Source organism: Protopterus annectens, chromosome 1.part0 (assembly GCF_019279795.1).
Source record: "Protopterus annectens isolate FY-2018-M chromosome 1.part0, PAN1.0, whole genome shotgun sequence".
NCBI lineage: Eukaryota > Metazoa > Chordata > Ceratodontiformes > Protopteridae > Protopterus > Protopterus annectens.
Genome location: NC_056725.1, coordinates 1,147,189,769 through 1,147,214,564, shown reverse-complemented (window position 1 = coordinate 1,147,214,564; position 24,796 = coordinate 1,147,189,769). Strand labels below are relative to the sequence as shown.

Sequence of the window (24,796 nt, the reverse complement as noted above, 5' to 3'; positions counted from 1 at the left end):
CTGTACATTTTTTCTTTGCAATTTTTGTTTCACAGTTTTTCTCTTGATCTGTAATGGCCTGTTTAAAAAGCTCTTCTTTATAACACATAAATATTGCACTTCATTTTTTTTTTTTATCTCCAGCTTGTTTAGCCTACTTTTAAACATGTATGTACTATATCATGTACTTGCATTCCAGTGTGGTTGTAGATGAAGTGGGTGGAGCAGAGCTGGCTTTGCCTTATGTCTGCAAAAGTACAGACAGAAATTTCTTGAAAGAGCAAATTTCATGAAGAAGCGTTTTTCTACCGAGTGCAAAGCAGCTTTCCTTGATCAGCATTATAGGACTGATGGAGCCTAGAGCATTGTAAACCCTTTGCTGGTACTGAAATTCTGTTTACCAGCCATGCTAAAATAAACTTTTTTTTCCTGTGTTGGCCTTTATTTTTTACCAAATATGGGTTTCTCATGTGCATGTAAAAAAAGTCATACTGAGAAATAGTACTGTACTTTGACAAGAAGGCAGTCCATTTTTGGATTAGTGTGCTAGCTTACAGAAAGTAGAAGTGTAGGCCCTACCCTTAAAAGTGAATGTTTATGGAAAACATTTGTTTTTGTAAATGGCAAAAAAAGACTGTCCTAAATTAACTTGCATAAAAAATGTTTAGTGTTTTGGAAAAACAAAAATTGACCCACTATTGTCTATGCTGGTCTTCAAGATGAAACAACTTTCTTGTTTACAACAGACCATTTGCACCATTTGCTTAAGTTAACTTTGTTTTAGAAAGCACAGAGATTTAACTTGTGTTCAAACTATGTTCTTCACCTTGATTAGAAGTTGTATACCTGCTCTTGATGGTAATTCAAATATAATGCAAATTGGCAGACATTTGTTGTGTTATTATATAAAAGCTGTAACTTTGCCTGTGTAGAAGAAAGCACATTTCAATCACCCTTTAACAGCCCATAACAAAACTTTTAGGGAAGTATGCCTCAGACCTTATAAATGCTGCAGCTAAAACTGCCCATTTTCCTTAAGGATTTTTAAACATCCCCCTGCTGAGACACTGAACATAATGCAGTTTTGTACCCCACACATTCCAATAGCATTGTAGGGCTGTTGAGGACCTCAGCCAGCACAAGGCTGGATCTTTGTGTCAGCCTGCATACTACATATAGTAGCCATGTAAAGCTATTGGAGACCTCTGCCAATACCAGGTTGTATCTATGAAACAGGTTGACATTTTTTGCTAACATTTTCTGGACAGCTTGTTTGGCTATTCATTTATAAACTGCACCTAGCCCAGCTCTGTGGATTTACAGGGATAAAGTGCTGCTTACAACAGCAGCTCTGGCATTGCTACAAAACTGGCCAGGATTGTGGCTGTGGGTATGGCACTGCCATGTCGGTGGTGGTAACACTATTTTTTTGCATGTTGAAGTGCACACATGCTCAGGGAAAGCAAAGTAGGACCTAGCAATAAAGCAGATACTCACAGTATCTAGGAGGGCTGGAGGTGGTGCCCAAGTAGAACAACCCTTTTTGTGGGCATCAGAGGATACTGGTGAAGGCATGAATCACCTTCATGGCTGTATGAGGGTCCCTTCTGACTGGCTGTCATCTTTGTGTTGGGGACTTTTGAGTTGCAGGAGAACACAATGGGCTGAAGATCATTAGAACAGTAAGTAGAATATAGTAGGTGTGGAAGGAAAAAAAGCTTAAAAATAAAAGTAAACTGCACTTATGATCTGCCTTTAGTTGCAAAGGTATTGGAAAAACTGCTTGCAAAAAAAAAAAATTAATATTTTAGTTTGTTCTAACCTCAGTGTAATGCACATTTTTTTCAGGCTGACTGATTCTAATACATGAAAAACCACAGTAGGTATTCTGTGCAACTGTAATATTGCTGTACCTGCAAGTATAATAATAAAATAAGGGTACTGAAAGGGTGATGAAAGCCTAAGCTTGGATTGGGTCTTCATTTTTTTCAGACCATCAAAACACAAATTTAGCTTCATTCACTGACTGAGAAGTAGTGCAAACAATGCTCCTGTTAACACAGTCCATCACCTTTCTTACAGCAAAAGCCGTCTACATTGGTGTGGTATATTGAAGATTTACCCATGTTTGACGTGTTTTAATCATGAGGGCGAAGCCACGGAGTCTGTTATTGCTGTTAAACAATGACTTTATTTAAGAAAAAAAAATACTTACTTTTCTTAAATAATGTCTTTGTATAATGCCTCCATGGTACCCTTCCGCATTTTTCCGGTATCCTGGGTTTGTGCTGATGCACTGCGCATGCATATGGGACCTTGTGTTCCCATGCTTACACAGTTCATTAGTGCTCTGCAAAGGAAGCAATGGAGAAAGGAAGATCTCCATGGCTTTTTTTTTTATTTATTCAAAAGGAAAAAAGAAACGGGAGACTTTTTTAATGTTCAGGAGAGCCAGGACAGACCAAATAAAAGGATAATCAGGCACGTTTCTTTAGTTTTGCAGAATGTATCTGATTATCCTCTTATTTTTCTCTGCGCCTTCTCCCGTGTTTGAGGTTTTCAGTTTTGTAATTTTATTAAAAAAAGAAAAGTAAAAAATTTACAAGATATACAAATGGAAAAAAGTCTGGGAGACTGGACCTTTTTCCATTGGTATATTCTCGGATTTACAGCGGGCACGCTGGTTGGGTTGACCAATCAGCATGCTAGTTTTCATATTTTGTTAATGGCTAGCCATTGTATAATTACTATTTAATAATTTATACATGATTGTTTGCTTAAAACCAACTCATGTCTAGCACCTATTCCTTTGACCTTCAAGGAGACATTAAAAACATTCCCATCACCTCAAAGATTTAAAGTAACATTTCTCGTAGAAATTCTCCAGTTCAGTTCCACATTTAGCCCAAATGGGCTGTAAGTTTAATGTTTTAAAATAGAAATATTATAACAACCAAAATGTCACATCATAACTTATATGTGATGGAATTTTAATCATCCTGTGTGTAAGAGAACTGTGTGTAAATGCAAACATAGACCCTTAGATCTTTATAAGATGTTCTGTTAATAAAAGGACCATACCATAGGTCTCTTTTTATAACAAATATATTTTTCTTCTCCACAACATAAGAATAAATTCAAGTAATATATCCTTGGCTGTAACTCCTTGGGTGCAATTTCATAAATATAGATTTGATCTCTTCAAAAAAGTGTTTAACACAGTCATTTAGCCTTTGTTAACTGACCTCAAGGTACAGAATTAAGCAGAAATTTAGGATGGTCACTCTCATAATACAAAATATTTGGGGTTGTAATTTTCCTTACAGTTCAGGAACTACTACTACCCAATACATCTATATGTAAAATGACACCCAAAAATGAAATGTAGAAATTTGAGAATGATTTTGAGATCTGCCATTTTATATCTTTCATTTTTGGCTTTAATTTTTGCTATTTAAAGTGATGTTGAGAATGTTTTTAATTTCTCCTCGAAGGCTGAGGGGCCAGTGCACTAGAGAAGTTAATGAGGGTGCTCTTAAGCAAATAATGTATACTTTATAGGTCATTTTTGTTTGTAGCTCAGTGTTTCTATTTATTATTTAATAATGCCCACAAATATTTAACAGAAGTTGAAATTGATAGAACTGCAGTCTATTCCAATAAAATAGAAAAAAGTTTTCTGTTGCCCGAATGGCCTGAAATATGTTCCTTAAAGATGCATTTTGTTTGTCCGATATAGAACCCCTCCCCACAAGTACACTGAACTAAATAAACTCTGCTTTTGTTCATTTTCTCATTGTTTATTTCTATGCATGTTTGATCATTCAGGAAACTGGTTCCAATCATGTGAGTTTTAGACTTTGATATAAACATTTTTGACCGACTTATTTTTCAGGTAAGCACCAATGAAGCCATGTGAAATGTGTTAAAAACCAGTTTACTAATCTTTTGAAATTTTGATTTGGATGAAATGTAGATCTGTCTTCACAAGAGCTGTATCTTGAATGGTATTAATATGCATTTTATAGGCATATATATTTACACGCACATACCTACACGTGTAGACATAGCACACATTTATGAATGGCTATTTTGGTTAAGAAGAATTACTGGTGCTGCTAAGTTCAGCAGTATAGCAGTGTGGTACCCCATTATCCTAAGCTATTTTTGTTTTTTTTTTTTAGTTGCACAGCATTTTATAACCTCAACTGTCCGATAACGCTGTCTCAGGATCAAACATTCCATTTGCTGCATGTGTCCTGCGTAAGTGCATTTTAAAGTAATTGAGCAAGAGCTAGAGAGCAGTACCCAAGCCTAAGAACCATTCAAATGAATGTCTGTGCCTTGAGCAAACATTTGCAGTGTGACGTCCTCATACTCTGCTAACCATTTAGAAGTGTTGTTGAGGAATTTTGGTCTCCCTAACCATGCTTACATGTTTGTATGGTCACAGTGTTTTTACACAGGTCAAGCCTGACCCTTGATTCTGTGAGAGACCGTGTATTCTGCCCTGCACAGCACCATGACCAATCAGAGGTGCTAAGTGTCTCAACTGCATTTCGAACTTGAATTCTCTTCTCTAGAACATGCAGTGGCTATAATTCTGCTCTCAGCCTTCAGATATGTGCTGTTTTCTGCCCATCACCTAAAAATAATTTTTCTAATATTCATGACTAATGATACTGAATCATATTAATTCAACAAAAGAACATTTTCTAAGTATAAAATTTGCCCATTTGCTCTACATTGAGAGGCAGTGCTCCACATTTTGGAGATGGAAGGTTGCGAGCTATTGTCCTGCTATTCCCAAATCAGAGGTGGATTCTAAGCCATGGTTTTCAAGTAGTAAATGTGTCTCTTAATGCAGTGTATGCCAGACATAAGTCTCCTCTAGGAGAACAATAAGATAGAAATAAGAGAAAGTTGTACTCTTTAGCTATAAGACGAGCCTTGAAGACCTTCAGTCCCCTCTCTCTGAGGAATCTGTGTGCTTTATACTTTTGTGTTAGGTTGCATATGAGTAGGTTACAGAACAGAGTACACTATTCTGTAATTGGAATGAAAAGAGTTGTATACAGGGGAGGACAGGTACCGCTCTTGCATGACTCCCATCCTCAAGTAGGGTCAGGTGGACAACTCTATATTTTTGCAGATAGTTAGCATATGTATGGGTATCGGATGAAGTGTCATCATCTGCAAGGATTCCAAGTTCTTTCATTGTTCAGTCATCTTACAGTTGTTACCTTTAAGAAGTACATCACATCAGAGGGGTGTGGTGTTTTTCATACTGAAGGCAAGGTCATTCCTGTTGCAGCATTCATGTGTAATGTTAAGGACTATGCTCCTAAGTTTGCTCTCATCGAAATTTTTGTTGATCTAAATATTGGCATCTATTTTAGATGTCTGGAAAAAAAATGATACCAAAAAGGAGTGGCCCAAAATCATACCTCTGAAAAATTTGCTTGGTAATTTATGGATAAGACTCCTCCTGTTTTTTCACGTATTGTTTATGGCAAATAACTGTTTATTGGACCCAAGATGATATGGCTTCATTTATCTTTAGATCCCAGAATGTATATGCGATTCCTTCATGAGGTATAGTGTTAAACTGTTTAGCCAGATTGAAATGCACTGGCTGGACAGATCAGCCTTGATGCAAAGTGTTGATCAAACTGTCATTGAAATTTATGAAGGTTTAGTATACAGTGATTTTCCTTTGAGAAAACTGTACTTAGGTAATTGAGAGGGGAGGTTCCCCATGTTAATCCTAGGTTATTAGGCTCAGTGGAAGTTTTTTTTTTTTTTATTTGCGGATTATGAACGCAGTGTTGTTCTTTCAGCTAATTAGGACATAAAGATTTATTTTTTTAAAGACATAAAAGTATCTAATAGTATGTTAAAAATGCACATAAGTGTTTACTAGGCTGTTTCTGATTGCTTATCTGGTCTCATGGAACTGGTGTACCTGAATTTATACTGAAGGCAAAGGTGACCATTTCAGATGGGAAAATGCTGAAGGGAGAAAGGTGAAGTTCACCTCTTACTCTGAAATCTACTTCATATTTTTATGCTAGTGTGCTAGCTATAGTTGTTAGCTCTCCTAAACTGGTACTGTTTTGTTATAACATACATTCCCCTTTTTTCTTATAATTTTTTAGATATGCTTTCAAATGCCTTGATATTTTATGCCCCATCCTGATTGAGTTTTACCTCAAAAGAAGTTTTGATTGTGATTTCTAAGGTGATATTTAGTCGTGCTGGGTTTAGTTGGGGGTGCTCTGAAGGTTTACATACTCCTCAGTTTTCATTCAGTAGTTTAGTCATTATTTTTGACAGCAGATCCATGGTTTAGAGGGATAAAGTCCCAGACCTACTCAGCAGACCACTTGAGTTTGAACATTGTCTCTGGTACCTGTAGGAGCTGGTAGGGAAGGATGGGAAGGTGTGGCTATTGTCTGCATACCCATCCTGGAGTGAGGGAGACAACTATGCCTTGCCATCTGGGTGACACCTAGCGGGAGCACTAGGTGTTCCACCTCATGAAGCTAGAGCTTAGTGCTTTCTGTTGCCATATGCAATTTGCATAGTAAGCTGCGGGAATTTATTATCTGAAAGCACATAGTGGAGCTTGGAAAGGCCTGCCACAGGAACGAGTGTGCTTCTCCAGGGGAGAAGGTCAGCTGCCCACAAGACCAGCAGTCCCCGAGACTGCTGATTCTGCTTGCTCTACTGTCTTCCTAGTTTCTCCCCACTGGCTTCCCCCTTTGTTTATGCTTAGTTCCATCAATATTGCATAATGCTTTTGCTGAGCAATGTGTTGTCATTCTTCTCCGTCTCTAATCTCTCTCTTTTTTTGGGTAGGTTTCTGATGATGGCCGGTATGTCTTGCTTTCTATCCGAGAGGGCTGCCTTCCAGTGAACAGACTTTGGTACTGTGATTTGCAGCAGCTTTCAGGTGACATTTCAGGTAATTAAATAAAACAAACTTTTGAGGTCACTGTAATCGTAATCTGTTAAAATACAAAATGTAAACTGTTGTAAACATAGTATGATATTATGTTTATGGTGTTCAACTTTTTTTTAATCAAGAGGAACTTGGTGGTACTTTGATTTCATAATGAAAACCCTAGACATTTTTGGCTGCATTGAGTTTTTGCCTTTTTTAAAATTAATGTTATAGAGTAAGGATTAATAAGAGAGAGTGGAAAGAGTACAGTGTATGTAGCACTGATATGACTGAATGGTTAGTCTTCTAAGTCATGCATTATGATATTGAACCACGTGGATATGTTAGCAGTGTACAATGAAGGTGTCCTTACTGCAAGGAAGTATCTAGTTAGGAGGTACAGATTTTAAGAATCTGTAGTTAATATATTAATTTGTACTAAAAAGGTGCAGGGTTCACATTTAATTGTTAGTGAGTAATTTCCTTGAGTAGTATTCCTTAGAGTATGTGGCAGTCTAGTATAGCAGGAGGGGTAGTATTTTTTTTTTAGCTGTGTTATTCATCTGTAATTTTAGGTAATAGTAAGGGAAGTGGTAATCATTACTTTTCTTTATTCCAGGTTTTTGTTCTGACAGAACCAAAACTTACTGTTTCTGGGTTGATGTCATACTAGTCCATAAAGCATTTTGTATCTGTTCAATTGCAGTAATAAAAGCCTGAAAGGAAGGATGGGACCACAGTTATTCTTGTATGAGCAAAAATTAATGATCTCTGTCTCTAGTATGTTGTAGTGCTAAAGTTATAGAAGTTAGTCCAATAAGAGTGCAGAATTCTTGGACTGGCTTTGTACACAAATGTTCTACAATGCATCTTAAAATGTTTTTATCACATTTGCAAATTGTATGTTTATCACAAAATGCACTCTATACCCCTTGGACTCAGCTGTGAGTATGATTTAAAATGTCATTGCTAGAATTTTTTGTTTACAGCATTACATATTTTACAAATTTCCTATGTTGTAATTTGACCTTTTGGCATGGACCATACTTCAGAATGGTCTGCACCAACCCAGTTAACAATGATAAGTAAATATGTAAATAAAACATAATCTCAAAAGATGATTTATTGGCAGTGAGAGCTGAGCAGAAAATCCTTTATTTCTGTAATCTGTTGGATTAGCAAGCCCAGTGTTAAAGGAGGTGACCAGTTTTATATTGCCTTACATCAGGCATTTCTAATGGGGTCATAATGAAATACTCAAGAGAAGAATTAGAAGAACTACAGGTGTGTAGAAACAAAAGAACTGAGAACTGGTGAGTTGCTCGATGTTCTTCGTCTCACATTGCTGCAGTCATAACCATTGGGTAGTCCGCTGTCCTCGGTCGGCCCGAATACCAAAGAGCTAGGCTGGCGTCGGTCATTGTCGCCCAGAACTGACGTCAGTACGTATTGGTACTTAAGCGCATGACCGACGCCATATCCTCTGTCTTTCTTGCTGCATGGTCCGAAGCAGAAGCAGCATTTGCAAGTGCCGTTCAGCATTCTGAAATTTTCATATTTCGAGTTTCAGACCGAAGACCAAGTTGAGCTAAGTACCCCGTTGGGGAAATTTTTGTCCCTTCTTGCCTCAGTTATCCGGATGTCAGAAAAAGTTAATAATTGCATTTCTTGTGGGAAACAGATACCTCATAGGGACTATCATTCTTTCCGTATTCCTTGCTTGGGGCCTGAGCACGATGTGGTCGGGTGTCGCTTTTGCGCTAGATTTAATAAGCGCACCATTAAACGCAGATTAGACTGTGCCAGGCTTGTTTTTGGTAAGTGGTGTAACTATAACATGCCGTCGGATCCTCCGACTCCCGCTACCGCTAAAAAGCGCAAAGATAAATCTTTGAGGTCTAAACTGGATGAGTCGTCCGTTGCGGACGCCGGTTCTTCGGAGCCTCCGGTTGAATCTGTGGATCCAGCCGAGGTTTCGGCTGAATCCCAGGGGGAACCTTTACTTTTACAGGAGTTGGCTTCTCCAGAGTTAGGCCCAGCTGAGGGTGCTTCCCAGGTATCAGTGGTGCCATCTTTGCAAAAGGTTGTTAGGCCTTCTACTTCAGTGGCTAAAGGCCATTCTACGGCTAAATCTGGTTCTGTGGGCCCTGGTTATACTTCAGGCTCTCCTACCCCTGTTCCAAAGAAGCATATGTTGAAAATGGCAGAGGATTTGATTACTTTAATCAGGGGTTCTATGCCCCCCCCCCCCCAGAGAAGAGGCCCAGGGTGGAGCCAGAGTTAGAGGGGATGGAGCATTCTTCAGACTTCTCTGATTCTTCAGCTGAAGAAATTCAGGATTTCCCTTCTTCAGATTCGGAGGCAGAGGACTCCTGTCCTTCTGCTTCTCCTCCAGAGGATTTTTCTTTTTCTGAAACTTTACATTCCATGAGGGAACATTTCAAGTGGGAAGGTCAGGATTTCTCTGACTCTCGGAAAAGGCTTAGGGAATTTTTGTTTCTGCCTCAACATAGGCCCCTGGCTATTCCTCCTGTTTTAGATGTTGTTCAGGATGTTTTTTCTGAGTCTTCCCTTAACCCTGATTCTTTGCCTCCTGCCCCTGTTAAGCCGGATAGGTATTACAGAGTTCCAGAGGCACATAAGTATTTGTATAAGAGTCCTAGAGCTGACCCAGAAACTATTATTCAAGGTCCGAAGGGTGTTAGGGCTTCGGTGGCTAAGAATCCTGTTCCTGTGGATAAAGATTCTAGAGCATTAGATAGGCGGGGGAAAAAAGTGTACACCACCTCTACGTTAGCTATGAGGGCTTTGAATTGCCAATTTCATATGCTGAAGTATCAGAATTTTTTGTTAAGCCAATTGAAGGCTAAAGTGGATGCCTTATCTGAGGGTATAGAGTGTAAGGAGCTCCAGGAGTTGGTACATGCATCAGATCAGGTTGGCAAACATTCTTTGCAGTGTGGTTTTGATGCCCTTCAGGCTTCTTCCAGGGTGGCTGCTACAGGATCAGTAATTCGTAGACATGCCTGGCTTAAGGAGCAAAATTTGTCAGAGCATGTTAAAGCTCTGATTTTGGATGCTCCTCTACAATCTGAAGTACTTTTTGGTCCTCCTGTGGAATCAGTTTTGAAAAAGATGGAAGATAAGGCTAAGTCTATGCAGGCAGTCAAGGATTTTATGCAGGTGCAGCCCCCTAGGTTTAGTAGGAATTGGCCTGCTAGAGGATGGTCTTATCCTTCATCAGATTATCAGTCTAAGGGCAGGTCTAGATGTGGTAGAGGCAGGACTCGCGCTCAGGGTTCTTTCAGACCTAGGACTTAGAGTTCTCCTGCACAGTCCTCTGGTGAGGGCAGGGGTCAGTCCTTTCGTAAACAGACCCAATGACATGTGTCTTCCGCTGCCAGACCCTTCTTTACTGGCAGCTCCTCTAGGAGGAAGGTTGGGACTTTTTCATCAAAACTGGCATTTGGTCACCCAGGACAAATGGGTGTTGGATATTATAAATCTAGGTTACAAGTTTTATTTTCACACTTTTCCTCCGTTCCGAGGCATGCCGGATGTGCCTCCTCAGCAAAGGCGGGAGGCTCAGAAGCAAATTTCCTTGCTTTCAAAGATGAGGGCAATTCAGGTGGTCCCTCCGTCAGAAGTGGGCCTAGGGTTTTATTCCCGTCTATTCCTAGTGCCAAAGAAAGGAAACACTTGGAGGCCGATTCTGGATTTGTCCATTCTCAATACCTACCTAGATATTCCAAAGTTCAAGATGTTAACTCTACAACAACTTCTGCCCATGCTAGGCAAAGATCATTGGATGGTGACCCTGGATCTCAAAGAGGCCTATCTTCACATACCTATCAGGCCCAGTTGCAGGAGATTCCTGAGGTTTCGGGCTGGTACTTCATCAGTTCTCTGCATTGCTCTTTGGTTTATCTACTGCGCCCAGGGTATTCACAAAGGTTCTGGCTCCTGTAATAGCCTTCTTCAGACAGAGGGGAATACAAAGTTATCTTTATCTGGACGATTGCCTGATTCTTGCTCAAAACAAAGACAAGTTACTACAGCATCTTCAGTATGTAATGGCAGTTTTAAGGTGCCTAGGGTATTCTGTGAACGAAATAAAGTCCAGTCTAGTGCCCTCTCAGGACATGTGCTTTCTGGGTGTGAGACTGAATACATCTTCTCAGATGGCATTTCTGACCCCGGACAAACAAAGATCTCTTCATCTGTACTTCCAGCAATTATCAACAATGTCCAGGCTGACTGCAAGGACAGTCCTTCAAGCCTTGGGGTTCATGGCATCTTGCATTCTAGTACTTCCCAATGCCAAACTGCATATGAGGAAGCTACAATGGTATCTCAAAAGTGTGTGGACTCAACACTGCCACGGTTTGGACAAAGTCATTCGGATTTTACCTTGCATCCAGAAGGAATTCTTGTGGTGGGCTCAGGAATGTCACCTAAACAAGGGACTCTCTGTGTCCCAACCAGAGGCAAGTCAGATTCTAACGACGGATGCCTCGGATTTGGCTTGGGGAGCACACTTCAATGGGAAATGGATACAAGACATGTGGCCTCCCAGACTTCTACATTTACATATCAACATGAAGGAAATGTTAGCAGTCCAATTTGCCTTGATGGCCTTCAAGGACCTACTTCAGCCGGGACAGGTGTTGATTCGAACAGACAACACAACAGTCATGTGGTACATCAACAAGCAGGGAGGAACCCATTCTTATCCCCTTTGCAGACAAGCAATGATATTGTGGGAGACTGCTCTAAGTTTACACATCAATCTTCAAGACGGTTCCTGCCAGGGGCACTGAATTCACTAGCAGATGTATTGAGCAGGCAAATTGTGGATCCCCACGAGTGGAAACTGGATCCTCAGGTTTTCAAACAGTTGACAGTGGCTTGGGGAACTCCAGACATAGATCTGTTCGCTTCTCCACTAAATTTCCAACTGCCAAAATTTTGCACAAAGATGTTTCACCCAAATGCTTGGAAAGTGGATGCTCTATCTTTCAGTTGGAACAACCTTCACGTTTATGCTTTTCCTCCTCTGCCTCTTCTCCCCAGAGTACTCTTGAAAGCCAGGTGGGACAAACCTTGCATGATTCTAATAGCACCAGATTGGCCACGTCAGCATTGGTATCCTCTGCTGAGGAGTTTAATTCAGGAGCCTCCTTGGCCTTTGCCTCAGATTCCTCATCTACTATCCCAGTCAAACACTCACCTACTCAATGTCAGAGTGCAGTCCCTGCGTCTAGCTGCCTGGCGTATTCTGTAATGGAACCGGTAGGGTCTCAGCTTCCTCAACAGGTTTTGAATGTCATTTTGGAAGCAAGGCGGCCTAGTACTCGAAAGGTTTATGCGGATAAATGGAAGAGATTTTTTCTTTGGAGCACAACAAAGGGCTTTGATGTTTCAGTGCCTAATTTGAGTTTTGCACTTCAGTATCTTACTGAGTTACTGGACAAGGGTTTGTCCTTCTCTTCTGTGAAGGTTCATGCTGCAGCCATTTCTGCTCACTATGATTGTGACCCTCCTTTATTTTCTCACCCTTTGTTCAAACAATTTCTTAGAGGGGCAAAGAATATAAGACCCCCACGCAGAGCTCCTACTCCTTCCTGGGATCTCAGTTTTGTGTTAGAAAAGCTTACTTTACCTCCTTTTGAACCTGCAGCTACGTCTGACTTGAAGTTTTTGTCTTGGAAGACTGCTTTTTTGTTGGCCATTACTTCTGCTAGGAGGGTATCTGAATTGCAGGCACTCATGGCAGTTGAACCCTTTTTGATTTTCCATAAGGATAGAGTTTCTTTGCATACTTAACCCTACCTTTATGCCTAAAGTGATTTCTAATGTGGCCTTGAACCAGTCTATTCATTTGCCTACTTTTTATGCTGATCCCCAAAATAGGGGGGAAAAAGTCTTGCATTCTTTGGATATCCACAGACAGCTACGCTATTATTTGAGCAGAACTAAGGAGTTCAGGCAGACTCAACAGTTATTTGTTTCCTTTGCTTTGGGTTCACAAGGGAAAGCTGTTTCAAAGCAGACTATTTCTAAGTGGATTGGTCAATGTATTGCTTTTTGTTATTCTTATCATGGGAAGAATGTTCCTGCTGGAATCAGGCCTCATTCTACTAGCGCTACTGCCACATCTACTGCTTTTTTGAGGGGGGTAGCTACTAAGGATATTTTGGAGGCAGCTACTTGGAGTTCTGTACACACCTTTACTAAGAATTACCATCTCCCTCTTTATTCCAAGTACAGGGCTGGGTTTGCTACTGCAGTTTTACAAGGTATGTTAGCAGCTCCTAATGCTATTTAGTTTGCCAGCCTCCCTTTTCCTTTGCTTTGGGATTCTACCCAATGGTTATGACTGCAGCAATGTGAGACGAAGAACATAGTACAGTTTTGTACCTACCATAAATGTAGATGTTCGAGGATCTACATTGCTGCAGTCCTATTTTCCCTCCCTCCTTCCCCACTATAATTTGTAGGGGCTGTGTTTCTTTTGGGGTATTTACTTTTTTGGCTCTGGCCTTTCTTTTGTAGGCCTTCTGACATCTGGGGCAAGAAAGACTGAGGATATGGCGTCGGTCATGCGCTTAAGTACCAATACGTACTGACGTCAGTTCTGGGCGACAATGACCGATGCCAGCCTAGCTCTTTGGTATTCGGGCCGACCGAGGACAGTGGACTACCCAATGGTTATGACTGCAGCAATGTAGATCCTCGAACATCTACATTTATGGTAGGTACAAAACTGTACTTTTTGTTGTGTAAAGGTAAGTTCAAAGTGTCACATGGAATAAGGATTTGTTTCCAGTGGTGTAGTGGTTAACATTGTCACCTCACAGCAAGAGGTTCTCCAGTTCGATTCTCTGCTGGAGTGCTTTCTGTGTGAGTCTGCATGCCCTCTCTGCATTTGTGTGGGTTTCCTCCAGGTGCTCCAGTTTCCACCCACGTTAGAAACACATGCATCTGGAGCGGTTCTCCCTGGACCTCTGCTGAAAATAGGCTTTACCCTAGTCAGAATTTCCCGGTAAACAAATGTGAAATAATTGTATTTAATTTATCACCTTACTTTATGTAGTTTCACTCCCTCATCAAATACAGGAGGTGTGAAGGAGTGTGTGCTTTAGAAATGTATCCATCTTCTAGAACAGGAAGTGGGAAGGCATCTGTGATTAGAAATCCTTGGGGTCTTCTCTTGAATGTTATATATGGTTACTTAGAGAATGTCTTACTCAGAGATCATTTTCAACTAAGACTACATTTTCTACATTTGAGATTGTCCATCAGTACATGGCTAGTCTTGGGGCAATTGTACCTATTTAGCCCAATACGGCCCCTCTCTTTCAGAGGGTCCGGCCCTAGGCAATGGATTTATGTGGTTCAGAGATTTGCCTGAATGACAGTACAGCAGATTGCAAGGCATTTTCCTGCTGTAGTTTTGCTCCCATACTACTTACAAGTCTTGTTACAGACATATCCTGTCATGCACTGCACTAGTGACTAGTCCAGTATTATTAGTAATTGCAGCTTCGCATCTGTTAATAGTGTCAGATGGTTATGGTCCCATAGTGGTTAGTTGCTGCTGTTGAGTGATCAAGAGAATTTTCAGTCCGGAACGTTTGTGTAACTATCTGGTTTTGTGTACTGTTCCAGTTATCATCTGAGAAGATACTCAGACCATACTTGGTCTGAAGAGTGATAGAGACATAGTGTTTTTCTTTTGCTGACATGGGATTTATGATTGTTTGCTAATGAGTGCACTCTCAAGATATCACTGTGGAATAGTAGGCATAAAAAATACTGTGAAGTGACGTAACTTCTGATTAGTAAGACTTGTGATAGTGTTACCAATTCAACAGTGTGGCAGAGAAATGCTTGATGCAATCATGGATAGGAGCCAAATAATCCCAGAGAAGATAAATATGAGGTGCACGTACTGAGTGGTGGAGGGCAAAGATAGATAGAAAAATGATTTGCTTGCCTGATAGTGAGAAAGCAGAAACAATCTGACTCATAACTGTACTGTCAGGGGTATCACAGTTTGAGTCGCATACAAAATCTGGAGGCAAGAAGAAACTTAAAGCTAGAAAATAGTTGGACTAGACTGGACTGGGGAAGAGTTTTAGGTGGAAGTGTTATAGAAAGCTGATGAAACCGTGTAGGTTTTTCTTATTCTCCCATCTATAGAGGTTTCCTTAAGGTGTATTCTTATTTTCTGTCACTTGCCAAATCATGATGCTTACTCACTTCTGTAAATTATCCCTGCATGTAATCCATACTGTTGCCCTTGTGACCTGTGATATGGCTGTAAAATATTGCATGTATTAGTTCAATGAGTTCTCCTACCCAGTTTAACAAATTAAATAGGTACAAGTAAATGTTCAGAAATGGTTATAAGTGGTGTGGTTTGTGAGCAATACCATGTCTAAGGAGAGGCCTAAGGTTATTACTATTAATATAGATGGTCATTCTGAAGAAGTTTAGTTTTATATGATTGTATAGAAACACACTGACTGTAACAAGGTATAAAAATTAACTGGGTAAGGAACTAAAAACCTTTCAGAGCAAGTGTAGGCAGTGATTAGAGCCCCATGAGGAAAGAAAGAAAGGGGTGAAATGAGATGAGAATGTTTGCCCCTACCCCAAATTCTTCCCACAAGCCATGGGACGGCCCTACTGACTCATCTGTCCAGTACTTCCTGGCATCTTTGAACATTGGGAGACGAGAGCTGTGAACTGTGAGTCACAAGATTTTACTAGGTTTCAAGCTTCAAAATGAGCCTATGTCTTAGTAGCATGATATGTTGGTGGTGTCTACAGCAACCTCCCAAAAGATGACAAAGTATGTAGAATACTTGATTTACAAAAAGTATTACTTGTATTTATTTAGTGTCTGTTAAGCAAAATAGAGCCTTGTCGCACGTAGACCAGTTTCAGTCTCAGCACAGTAGAAATGCAACCAAAGAAGCAATGAACTAAGTGCAGCAGTGGTAAAATAAGAGCAAGCATACAGAGAGAGATACAAGTCGGGATAAAATGTAGTATAACTAAACACGATTATAAGTAGGTATGATACAAGAATTCAGTCAGTAACATCAGTAAGACGAGTCTTTGCAAACTGTTATAGCATCATTTAGTATAAAGTTTCTAATAGAATGAAATTACTAATAGTACATATTATTGCTGGGCATTGGATGTGAAGAAGAGTAGGGCGCTAGTCAAATGAGGATGAATAGAAAGCAGTGTGAGAGACAGAAGACAGAAATAAATAAATAAATGCCAGGGAGGGGTGCAGCTGTTTCCTAGCCAGGGTTAGGAAATCCAGGTAGCACTACAAAAGTTTATAAACATGTTTACTGGTAAGCCAGGATGCAACCATCTGGTGAAGTACCATACAACTACAATGCCTCAGTAACCCTGTAAATAAGCCCCTTATGTGTTTCAGTTAGTTAAGCAGACATTGAAAGAGAAATCCAGGAAATGCCTAATCTAAGGGTGACCCAGTAGTCCAACGGTCTGTTTAACATGTCTTATGGCAAAATATAAACTAATAAACATATTGTTTTATTTTTAATGTGCATCAGTAGCATACTTGTCTGCATGTGATATGAAATGGTCTTGTCAGAGAAGCCAGCATGGAAAGAGGGGTTGGGGTGGTGGTGGTGGGGAGCATCAGCTGAGGGGCATCAATAAAATGGTCCAGATTGGGCCTCACAATTGCTAAGGCCATCCCAGCATCTGTAAGAGTTTTAGAAGCCTGAGTAGTCATGAAGTTCAGTCTGTTTCAAGTCTTTTTGTGCAGTTTTATATAGAACTGTATAACTCTGAAGTGTGCTAGTAAAACATGCACATTGATTGGGGAAGAGACATCATTTAAGCTTAGTAGTTAAGTTAGTTTATTTTTGTTTTAATGTGATCGTTTGTATGGTGGGTAGCTGGGAAACTGTTTCATTATAAACAGTTTCCTGATAGTTTAAGATAAGACGTCATTTGTTCATGGATTTTAAGACACTACACTTGTAGAGCACTGCAGGATGTCTGGACATCTTCATAGGTACTTACTAGGCTATTGATCTGTGATAATATTACGCATAGACTTACATTCTCATGGTAGTTTTTTAGCCTCTTCTTTTTTTGTACAAATAATGCAAAGGAGCACAAACCAAGGATATGTTGGGACATTTACTTTTTGCACCTATCCATGAGGGACATGGGTGCTAACCTTGGCGGAGTCTGTGGTTTCCCATCCATTTGTCCAAATGGCATTTGAATCGAGTAAGGGAAGCAGGTCAATTTATGTAGAGTGTAAGACTGTTCATATAAGTAGTAATTCTGTGTGGTATCTGTCTATCCCTCCAACATGTTCTATATATGTTGCAGAAGAGATTGAGATCCCTTGAGCAGGTGTTTGTGCTACCATCGGACTTGAGAATGTGCATTAGGTCTAACAGGATGGGGCTTGTTCTATATATGAGGCTGAGGTTGCCTCTTAGTAGCCCTTGATTTTTTTTTTAAGTTAGAAAGTAATAAGTGTTTGGACAGGTACATACTGAATGGAGCACTATTATATTCAGTGATCAGCATGATGACAGCCAAATACAGTGGAATGATTACATCCCTAGGGATGCCATACCTCTAGTTATAAGCTGTGTGATGAAAAAGGACTTTATTAAACAGTGGATGTAGGGTGATCAAAGGACAGTTTGTAGTCGACATAGGTTCCCAAATCTCTGACAATGGGATCAACTTTCATGGGTGTGCTGTCAATGTGATAATTACAAGGGAAGCCCTGCTTTTCAAAGGATTAATTTATATAATTATTGGCATTTAGATTTAGTCCATGGTTTTGATACCAGCAATTTGTTTGGGAAAGGCCTTCCTGGAAGAGTTTGGTGTCCTCTGGAGAGTGTATAATGACACCAAGTTTACAGCCACTTGCAGACTTCTTCAGCTATAACCCCTTAACATTTGATTTTAAGTTGTCTATCTCGCCTTCATTCTTGCTGGTTGGGATCGGAGCCGTTCCTCAGTTCCGATTCGGCCATCTTCAATAGCTCGAGAGCTGTTTACTGGCTCGAGGCTACCCCTTATGCCATGATGCCTAGTGATAGCTACCCAGATCTTGTTTTCCGCTTCAGCTGCGAGGTGTCGTTTTTCTGGCTCAGGCTTGTATAGAATTTTTTGTGTAAATTCTTACTAGAATTTAACTCTTCTATTATCTTATTATTAGTGTTAGTGTTGTTACTGTGGTAGCTCTTTGTTTTTTCTATAGTATCCCTCTTTTTGTAGAACTCGTTTAACTTGGAGAGTTCTCCCCCACCCCTCCCCCCTTTCCTTGGTTAGCCGTTTAACTTGGAGGCTTTCCTACTGCTCTTACTTATTTAAATTATAGGCTTTCTTATTACCTACTTAAAAAAAAAAAAAAAAAAAACCTTTCTAGATAGTACTTGTGTGTCTTTCCAGTTTTTTTGTTCTTGTAGAACTGAATATTGCTCTTTTTTGTTGTTGGTTAAATTGGTTGGATGCGTTCTCCAGTACAGTATGTCCAAGGAATCTAAGGTTTCTGGGTTTAAGAAGTGTGACTCATGCTGTCAGAAAATGTCTCTGACAGATGGGCACACTTCTTGCGTCTATTGTTTAGGCGCAGTGCACCTGCAGGACTCTTGTTCTGTTTGCCATTCTTTTAGTCCAAGAGTCCTGCAGGAGCATAAGAATAAGTTGATTCTTAGGGGTCTGTTAAAACCCTAGGATTTACCGGCTAAGAGCCCACATCCAGTGAAATCCCCTAAATCCAATAAACCGCCGGCTCCAATCTTGGAGCGGACCTTGGTACAGGATTTACCTTCTACGTCGGTTCCGGCTGGCACCAACAAGACAACCTCCCCTTGGCTCCATCAGAGGCTTTGGAGCCATCACGGAGCCACAAGAGGCATTCGGCTCCTCGGTCTCCTTTACTTCAGAGCGAGCATAGTCACCGATCCTCTCGATCCTCTAGGCTGTCGGATCATGATGTGGAGAGAGTAGTCAGCAGGTTGCTAAAGTCGCAGGCACTAGCTAAATTGTTGTCCAGCCCTCCTCAACAGGTATCTGCTCCGTCCACTTCTCTTGATATTCCTCCTCCGACTCCAATGAGTTCGGAGCCGGAGTTCATTGGGGTTCGAGTAGTGGATCCGTCGGCTCCGATAACTCTATCTCCTTCAGTTCCGATGTCGGCTCCGATTCCCCTCGGTGGTACCTTCCATCGAGGGATCTGGGCACCATGGCTCCCTCGTCTGCTCCAAGCGAGTGGCATCGGACCCTTGTCCGACCCCATTCTCCCTCTCGGAGCTTCGGCGCAGGTGAGCTCAGCTCCAACATAGGCCTCGGAGCCGCCCCCCTCGATGTGGAGAAAGATTCCAATTTCTTCGGAACCAGAGCTTTCTCTGCATCATGGCAGGGAGGCCTTAGATGTCATGCAGAGTGTGCTGTCCTCTGAGTCAGCTCCACATTCAGCCCCACTGGCTCCGTCCCCTGTAGTGCCTGTGCCAACCTCTGCTCCTCCTCCAGATCCTAAGCGTAGGGAACCGATACTCCAGGACACCCCACTGGGTGTTTCCTCCTATTTTGAGGCCTCTCCTGATCACTCAGAGGAGCCCCCTTGGAAGAAAAAGTGTAAGAGGAAGCACATCGACTCCCCAGAGTCTGTCGCTTCTGACACAGACTTAGATGATTCGGAAGGGTCCCCGAGATCCCCCTCTGAAGATGTTTCCTTCTCGGGCATCCTAGAAATGCTTAAGCAGAGGGGGAACTGGAATTCCCTAGCCCCCACCGAGGATGAGTCTGTATTTCTGGATGCTTTTGGTTCCTGACCTTCCACCTCCTGGGTTTCTCCGCCTTTTGATCCACTTATGACAGTGGTGGCTCGAAAGGCTTGGTCAGCCCCCCGGATACAGTGGAACCAACTCCGAGGAGACCTGGTAAATTCATTACAGCACCCCAGGATAAGCAATTCCTTTCAAAAGGTGTTCCTGTTGATGCCATGGTGGTAGCAGCAGCCACCAAAAAAGAGTTAGCGGAGACCTCTTCTTCTGTCCATCCCCCTAACAAGGGGTCTAGGACAATGGACAGATACGGGAAGTGAATGTTTGCTTCAGTGATCTTCTCTCTGAGGTCACTGAACTACCTATGTCATTTTACCCGACTTCAAACGGATCTCCTTAAAGAGCTCGGAGATGCCCTTCAAGATCTAACAGCTGAGGGAGCACAAGCCAAAGTAGCTTCCCAGCTAGTGACGTTAACTCCTCCATGAGGCTCACTTCCTATGCAGCCGATGGGGCGAGTAGAGCCGCAGGTACGGGTGTGGCCCTTAGGAGGCATGCGTGGATGCGGCTGTGTAACTTTGTGGAACCCTTTCGAGTGTCCTTCACCAACACTCCCTTTGATGGTTCCTTTCTTTTTGGACCACAGGTGAAAGACACTTTGACTAGGTGTGAGCAAGAAGGCAAGACTCTCTGCCGTGGGAGTCCGTTTTTCCACTCCCTCTAGACCTTACCCCAAGGGTCAGAAGAGTGGGAAGATGTGGTTCCGTAAATCTCAGGGAGCCTTGCCTGACACACACAGTGAATTTTCCTCCAGAGGCAGAGGGGGAAACAACAATAATAGATGCCGCCCTCATGGCAGAGGGGGTCCGCAGAGCCAGGGCAAGAGAGAATTTTTCTCTGATAAGCCCTTCCAGCATCCCTGAAGGGTTGCCCGGCTGCTCACCTCTGGAGGCAGTCGGGGGAAGACTTTCACTGTACCCAAAAGCCTGGCAAAGTTTAACACAAGACAAATGGGTACGGTCAATTATATCCGGAGGTTACAAAATTCCCTTCCATCAACCCCCCCTTACAGTCAAGGAAGACCCTTCCAGATGTTCCACCCAATCTGAAGGAGCAAGCAGTAATAGAAGTTTCAAAACTGCTAGAAAAAAAGAGCCATCCAGGAAAGTACCGGCAGACCAGCATGGATCCGGAACTTACTCAAGGTTCTTTTTAGTACGAAAAAAGACAGGGGACTGGAGACCAATTCTGGATCTCAGCAGACTAAACAGGTCTGTACAAAGAACAAAGTTTTGGATGGTCACGCTACATTTCATTCTACACTTTCTGGGTCAGGACAGTTGGATGTGCTCGATAGATCTTCAGGACGCATACTACCATATCAAGATGGACAGGCGCTCCAGGAGATATCTTCGCTTCCGGCCAGTCATTATTAGTTCAGAGCTCTGCCCTTTGGTCTCACCACAGCCCCCAGGGTTTTCACCAGATGTATGGCAGTGGTCACGGCTCACCTGAGACGTCAAGGATTCCAGGTGTTTCCATATGTAGACGACTGGCTCCTCACTGCTACCACCAGGCATCAACTCCTGCAGGCACGGGACTACACAATCACAATCTGCTCCCAGCTAGGCATTACAATAAATTTCGAAAAATCTGCCTTGTTGCCCTGTCAATCTATCACTTACATAGGAGCAGACTTGGGCACAAGGGATATGTTTGCATGGCTACCACTAGAAAGGGTGCCCGCAATTCGTCAGCAAGGGCAGATTCTGATGCAGAGCAAAAGGATCCAAGTCAGGTACATTCTTCAAACTCTGGGTTTCATGGCAGCAGCCATTCTTCTAATCCCACTAACACGCTTTCATATGAGAATTCTTCAGTGGCTTCTGTTCACGCAGTGGTCTTTCCAAGAGCTACCTATGACTCGCATGATCCTGATCATGGATGCATGCAAAAGACATCTTTCTTGGTGGATAGTCTCCCCTCTAATTACTCAGGGCAGACCTTTCATTCAAACCCCTCCGGTAGCCACACTGACAGACGCCTCCCTGATAGGGTGGGGGGGCATTATCTGGGCAGGACAGTCCGAGGCACTTGGCAACCTCACGAGTACCATCTGCACATAAATGTCCTGGAAATGAGAGTCGTGCTCCTGGCATTGCAAGCCCTTAAAGACTCTCTTCCTTCTGGGACAATTGCTATTCAAACGGACAACATGTCAGTGGTGTGGTACATCAACAAGCAGGACAGAACCAGATCCTACCCCCTGTGTCGAGAAGCACTTAGACTTTGGCAGTGGGTGATTTCCTCCCAATGTTTTCTGATTGCGACGCTCATCCCTGGGAGATCCAACATCATAGCGGACAGGCTCAGCAGAGCTATCCTCATGCCTCATGAGTGGTCTCTGAATCAGGAAGTTGTGGATCTTATTTTCTGCAATTGGGGGCAGCCTTGCTGCGATTTTTTTTGCAACCCCCTTCAACAGCAAATGCAGCAATTACTTCTCCCTTCTTCCACTTCCAGGTCACATGCCCAGAGACGCTCTAGTCCACGATTGGCCTCAGGGACTTCTTTATGCTTTTCCTCCGTTTCCTCTGATACCGAAACTCATACAGAAAGCAAAGTCGTTGGGTTGCAAAATGATCCTCATTGCCCCCTACTGGCCTCGACAGATATGGTTCCCGTTCCTGCACCTTTACCTTCTCGATCAACCCTGGACTCTGGACCCAATTCCAGATCTACTGATTCATCTATCAGGTGGGTTGCATCAATCCCTCCAAACTCACCAGCTCACAGCTTGGTTGCTCCACTTCCAACCTTAGCCAGGCTTCCCAGCATTTCCCCAGCAGTACGTGAGATTATCGTCTCTTCTCACAAGTCTACAACGAGGAAAACTTATTTAGCGAATGGAAACGTTTTTCTTGTTGGGCAGAGGCTAGGAATGTGGATCTCTTTTCAGCCCCAGTCCACAAAATTCTGGAATTCCTAGCACAACTGTTTCACTCCGCTTCCATTTCCGCTACGATCAGGGTACAATTAGTGGCCATTTCTAACTTTCATGTTGTTTGATCTAATTCTAACATTGTCTCATAAGCTCTGTAAAGCTTTTTTGAGAGGGACAACTCTTCTTAGGCCTCCAGTGAGAGATTCCCCCTCCTCCTTGGGACCTTAATTTAGTCCTAACTTCCTTAATTCTGCCCCCTTTTGAACCTGCAGCGTCCTGCTCCATCAAGTTTCTATCTTGGAAGACACTCTTTCTGGTAGCTATTACTTCAGCCAGATGCGTCCCTGAATTTCAGGCACTATGTGCTCGTCCTCCCTACTTGGTCTTTCATAAGGACAGGGTTGCGCTGAGGACTAATCTGTCGTTTCTTCCTAAAGTCTGCTCAGAAAATAATTTAAACCAGTCTATAAATCTTCCTGTGTTTTTCCCTAATCATTCCAACAAAGCAGAGTACAAACTGCACCAACTTGGACGTTCATAGACAATTGCATTTTTACCTGCACAGAACTAAAGAAATAAGGAAGTCGGACCAGTTATTCCTTTCTTATGCATTGGGCAAACAAGGTCTCCCAGTTTCCAAGGTAACCTTGTCGAGATGGTTATCACACACTATTACTTTCATTTATCAGTTAAGGAACAGAGTTACCTATTAAACCGAAAGGTCATTTTACTAGAGCCTTGGCCATGTGTGTAGCCTTCCAGTCTAGGTTGCCCATGGATTCTGTCTGTGCAGCTGCCACATGGGCAAACCCTCATGCCTTTATTTCTCTTACAAGCTGGATATGGTCTCTTAGAGCAGAGCTGACTTTGTTTCCACTGTTCTGAAGAGTCTGTTCCACTGAGCCACCCAGGGTATTAGGTGGTAGGGACGCTGTCCCAACAAGCAAGAACGAAGGCGAGATAGACAACTTAACATAAAGAAGTTATGTACCTACAAAAAGCGTTCCATGTTAGCTGTCTTCATATCGCCTTCTTTCTTGCATCCCACCCTCCATTCCCCTGTCCTAGTGGACAGAGAGGAGTTCCTTTTTCACTGGCTGTATGTTCTTTTATTTTTTCCTCTATTGACTTAGAGAATATGGCAGGTATAGTCAACCTATTTTTTGGACTGGTTTATTCTCTGGCTATGTCTGGAGTTAGCTATTTCAAACGAGATCTGGGTAGCTATCGCTAGGCATCATGGGATAAAGTGTAGCCTTGGAGCCAGTAAACAGCTCTTGAGCTATTGAAGATGACCGAGTCAGAGCCGAGGATCGGCTCCCATCCCAACCAGCAAGAAAGAAGGTGAGATGAAGACAACTAACATGGAACATTATGGTAGGTACATAACTTCTTTTTTTGACTTCTTTGTTGTAAAAACCAAAGAGGAGTGATCCAAGGACTGATCCCTGGGGGTCACCACTAATGTCAGATCTTTTGCAGGAGGTTGAGCCACTCTCCCTAATTTCCCATTTTCTGTTTGTAAGGATTTGTCAGTATTCTAACTCATGACCTCCCTACATTCTGACTAGTGGGGAAGGCATAGCCCCTGGAGTTTGACCATTGGGAGATTTGCCATCCGTGACATCGGCATCATTGTCTCTTCCCCAACTGTCTACTCCTTGTCACTCTGTATGTATTGTACGGTGTCACAGAATCTTTTGGGCACACTTGCCATCTCAACAGTGCTTTTTAGGTAGCAGATGACTTTCACTCACCTGCACATCTTCTGGTTAGTGCTAACTGTTGCAGTTATGTCAGGGATGATCTTGGGGTCATTGCAGTGCCTAACTCCTCCCATGTATCTCCTTTGTTGGATATACACACTTCAGTGGTGGTGAACATTTCAGATCTGATGTGTGGTAGGGACACAGGTGGCAGCTGTGAGAGTTCTCAGGTAGATGACATCCATCATGCACGAAGTGAAGGTGTTTGCTCAGCTTGTACCTTTACAAAGGCCTCTGTAAGATTGGATGTGGTTGACCACTTCGTATTTATTGTAGACTGTGCTACTTGTATGTTGCTGTCTGTCATACACAGGTGCCCTGCCCTATCTTGTCATGTTATAGT

The 24,796-nt window shown here is 42.2% G+C and overlaps 1 protein-coding gene across 1 annotated transcript in view; it reads left to right on the top strand.

Moving 5' to 3' along the window:
• LOC122800092 (prolyl endopeptidase) overlaps nt 1-24,796 on the top strand; it is a 1,490,953-nt gene that overhangs the window by 256,501 nt on the left and 1,209,656 nt on the right. The window contains 1 exon segment of the mRNA XM_044069645.1: nt 6,841-6,946. Coding sequence (XP_043925580.1) covers nt 6,841-6,946 — 106 coding nt within the window.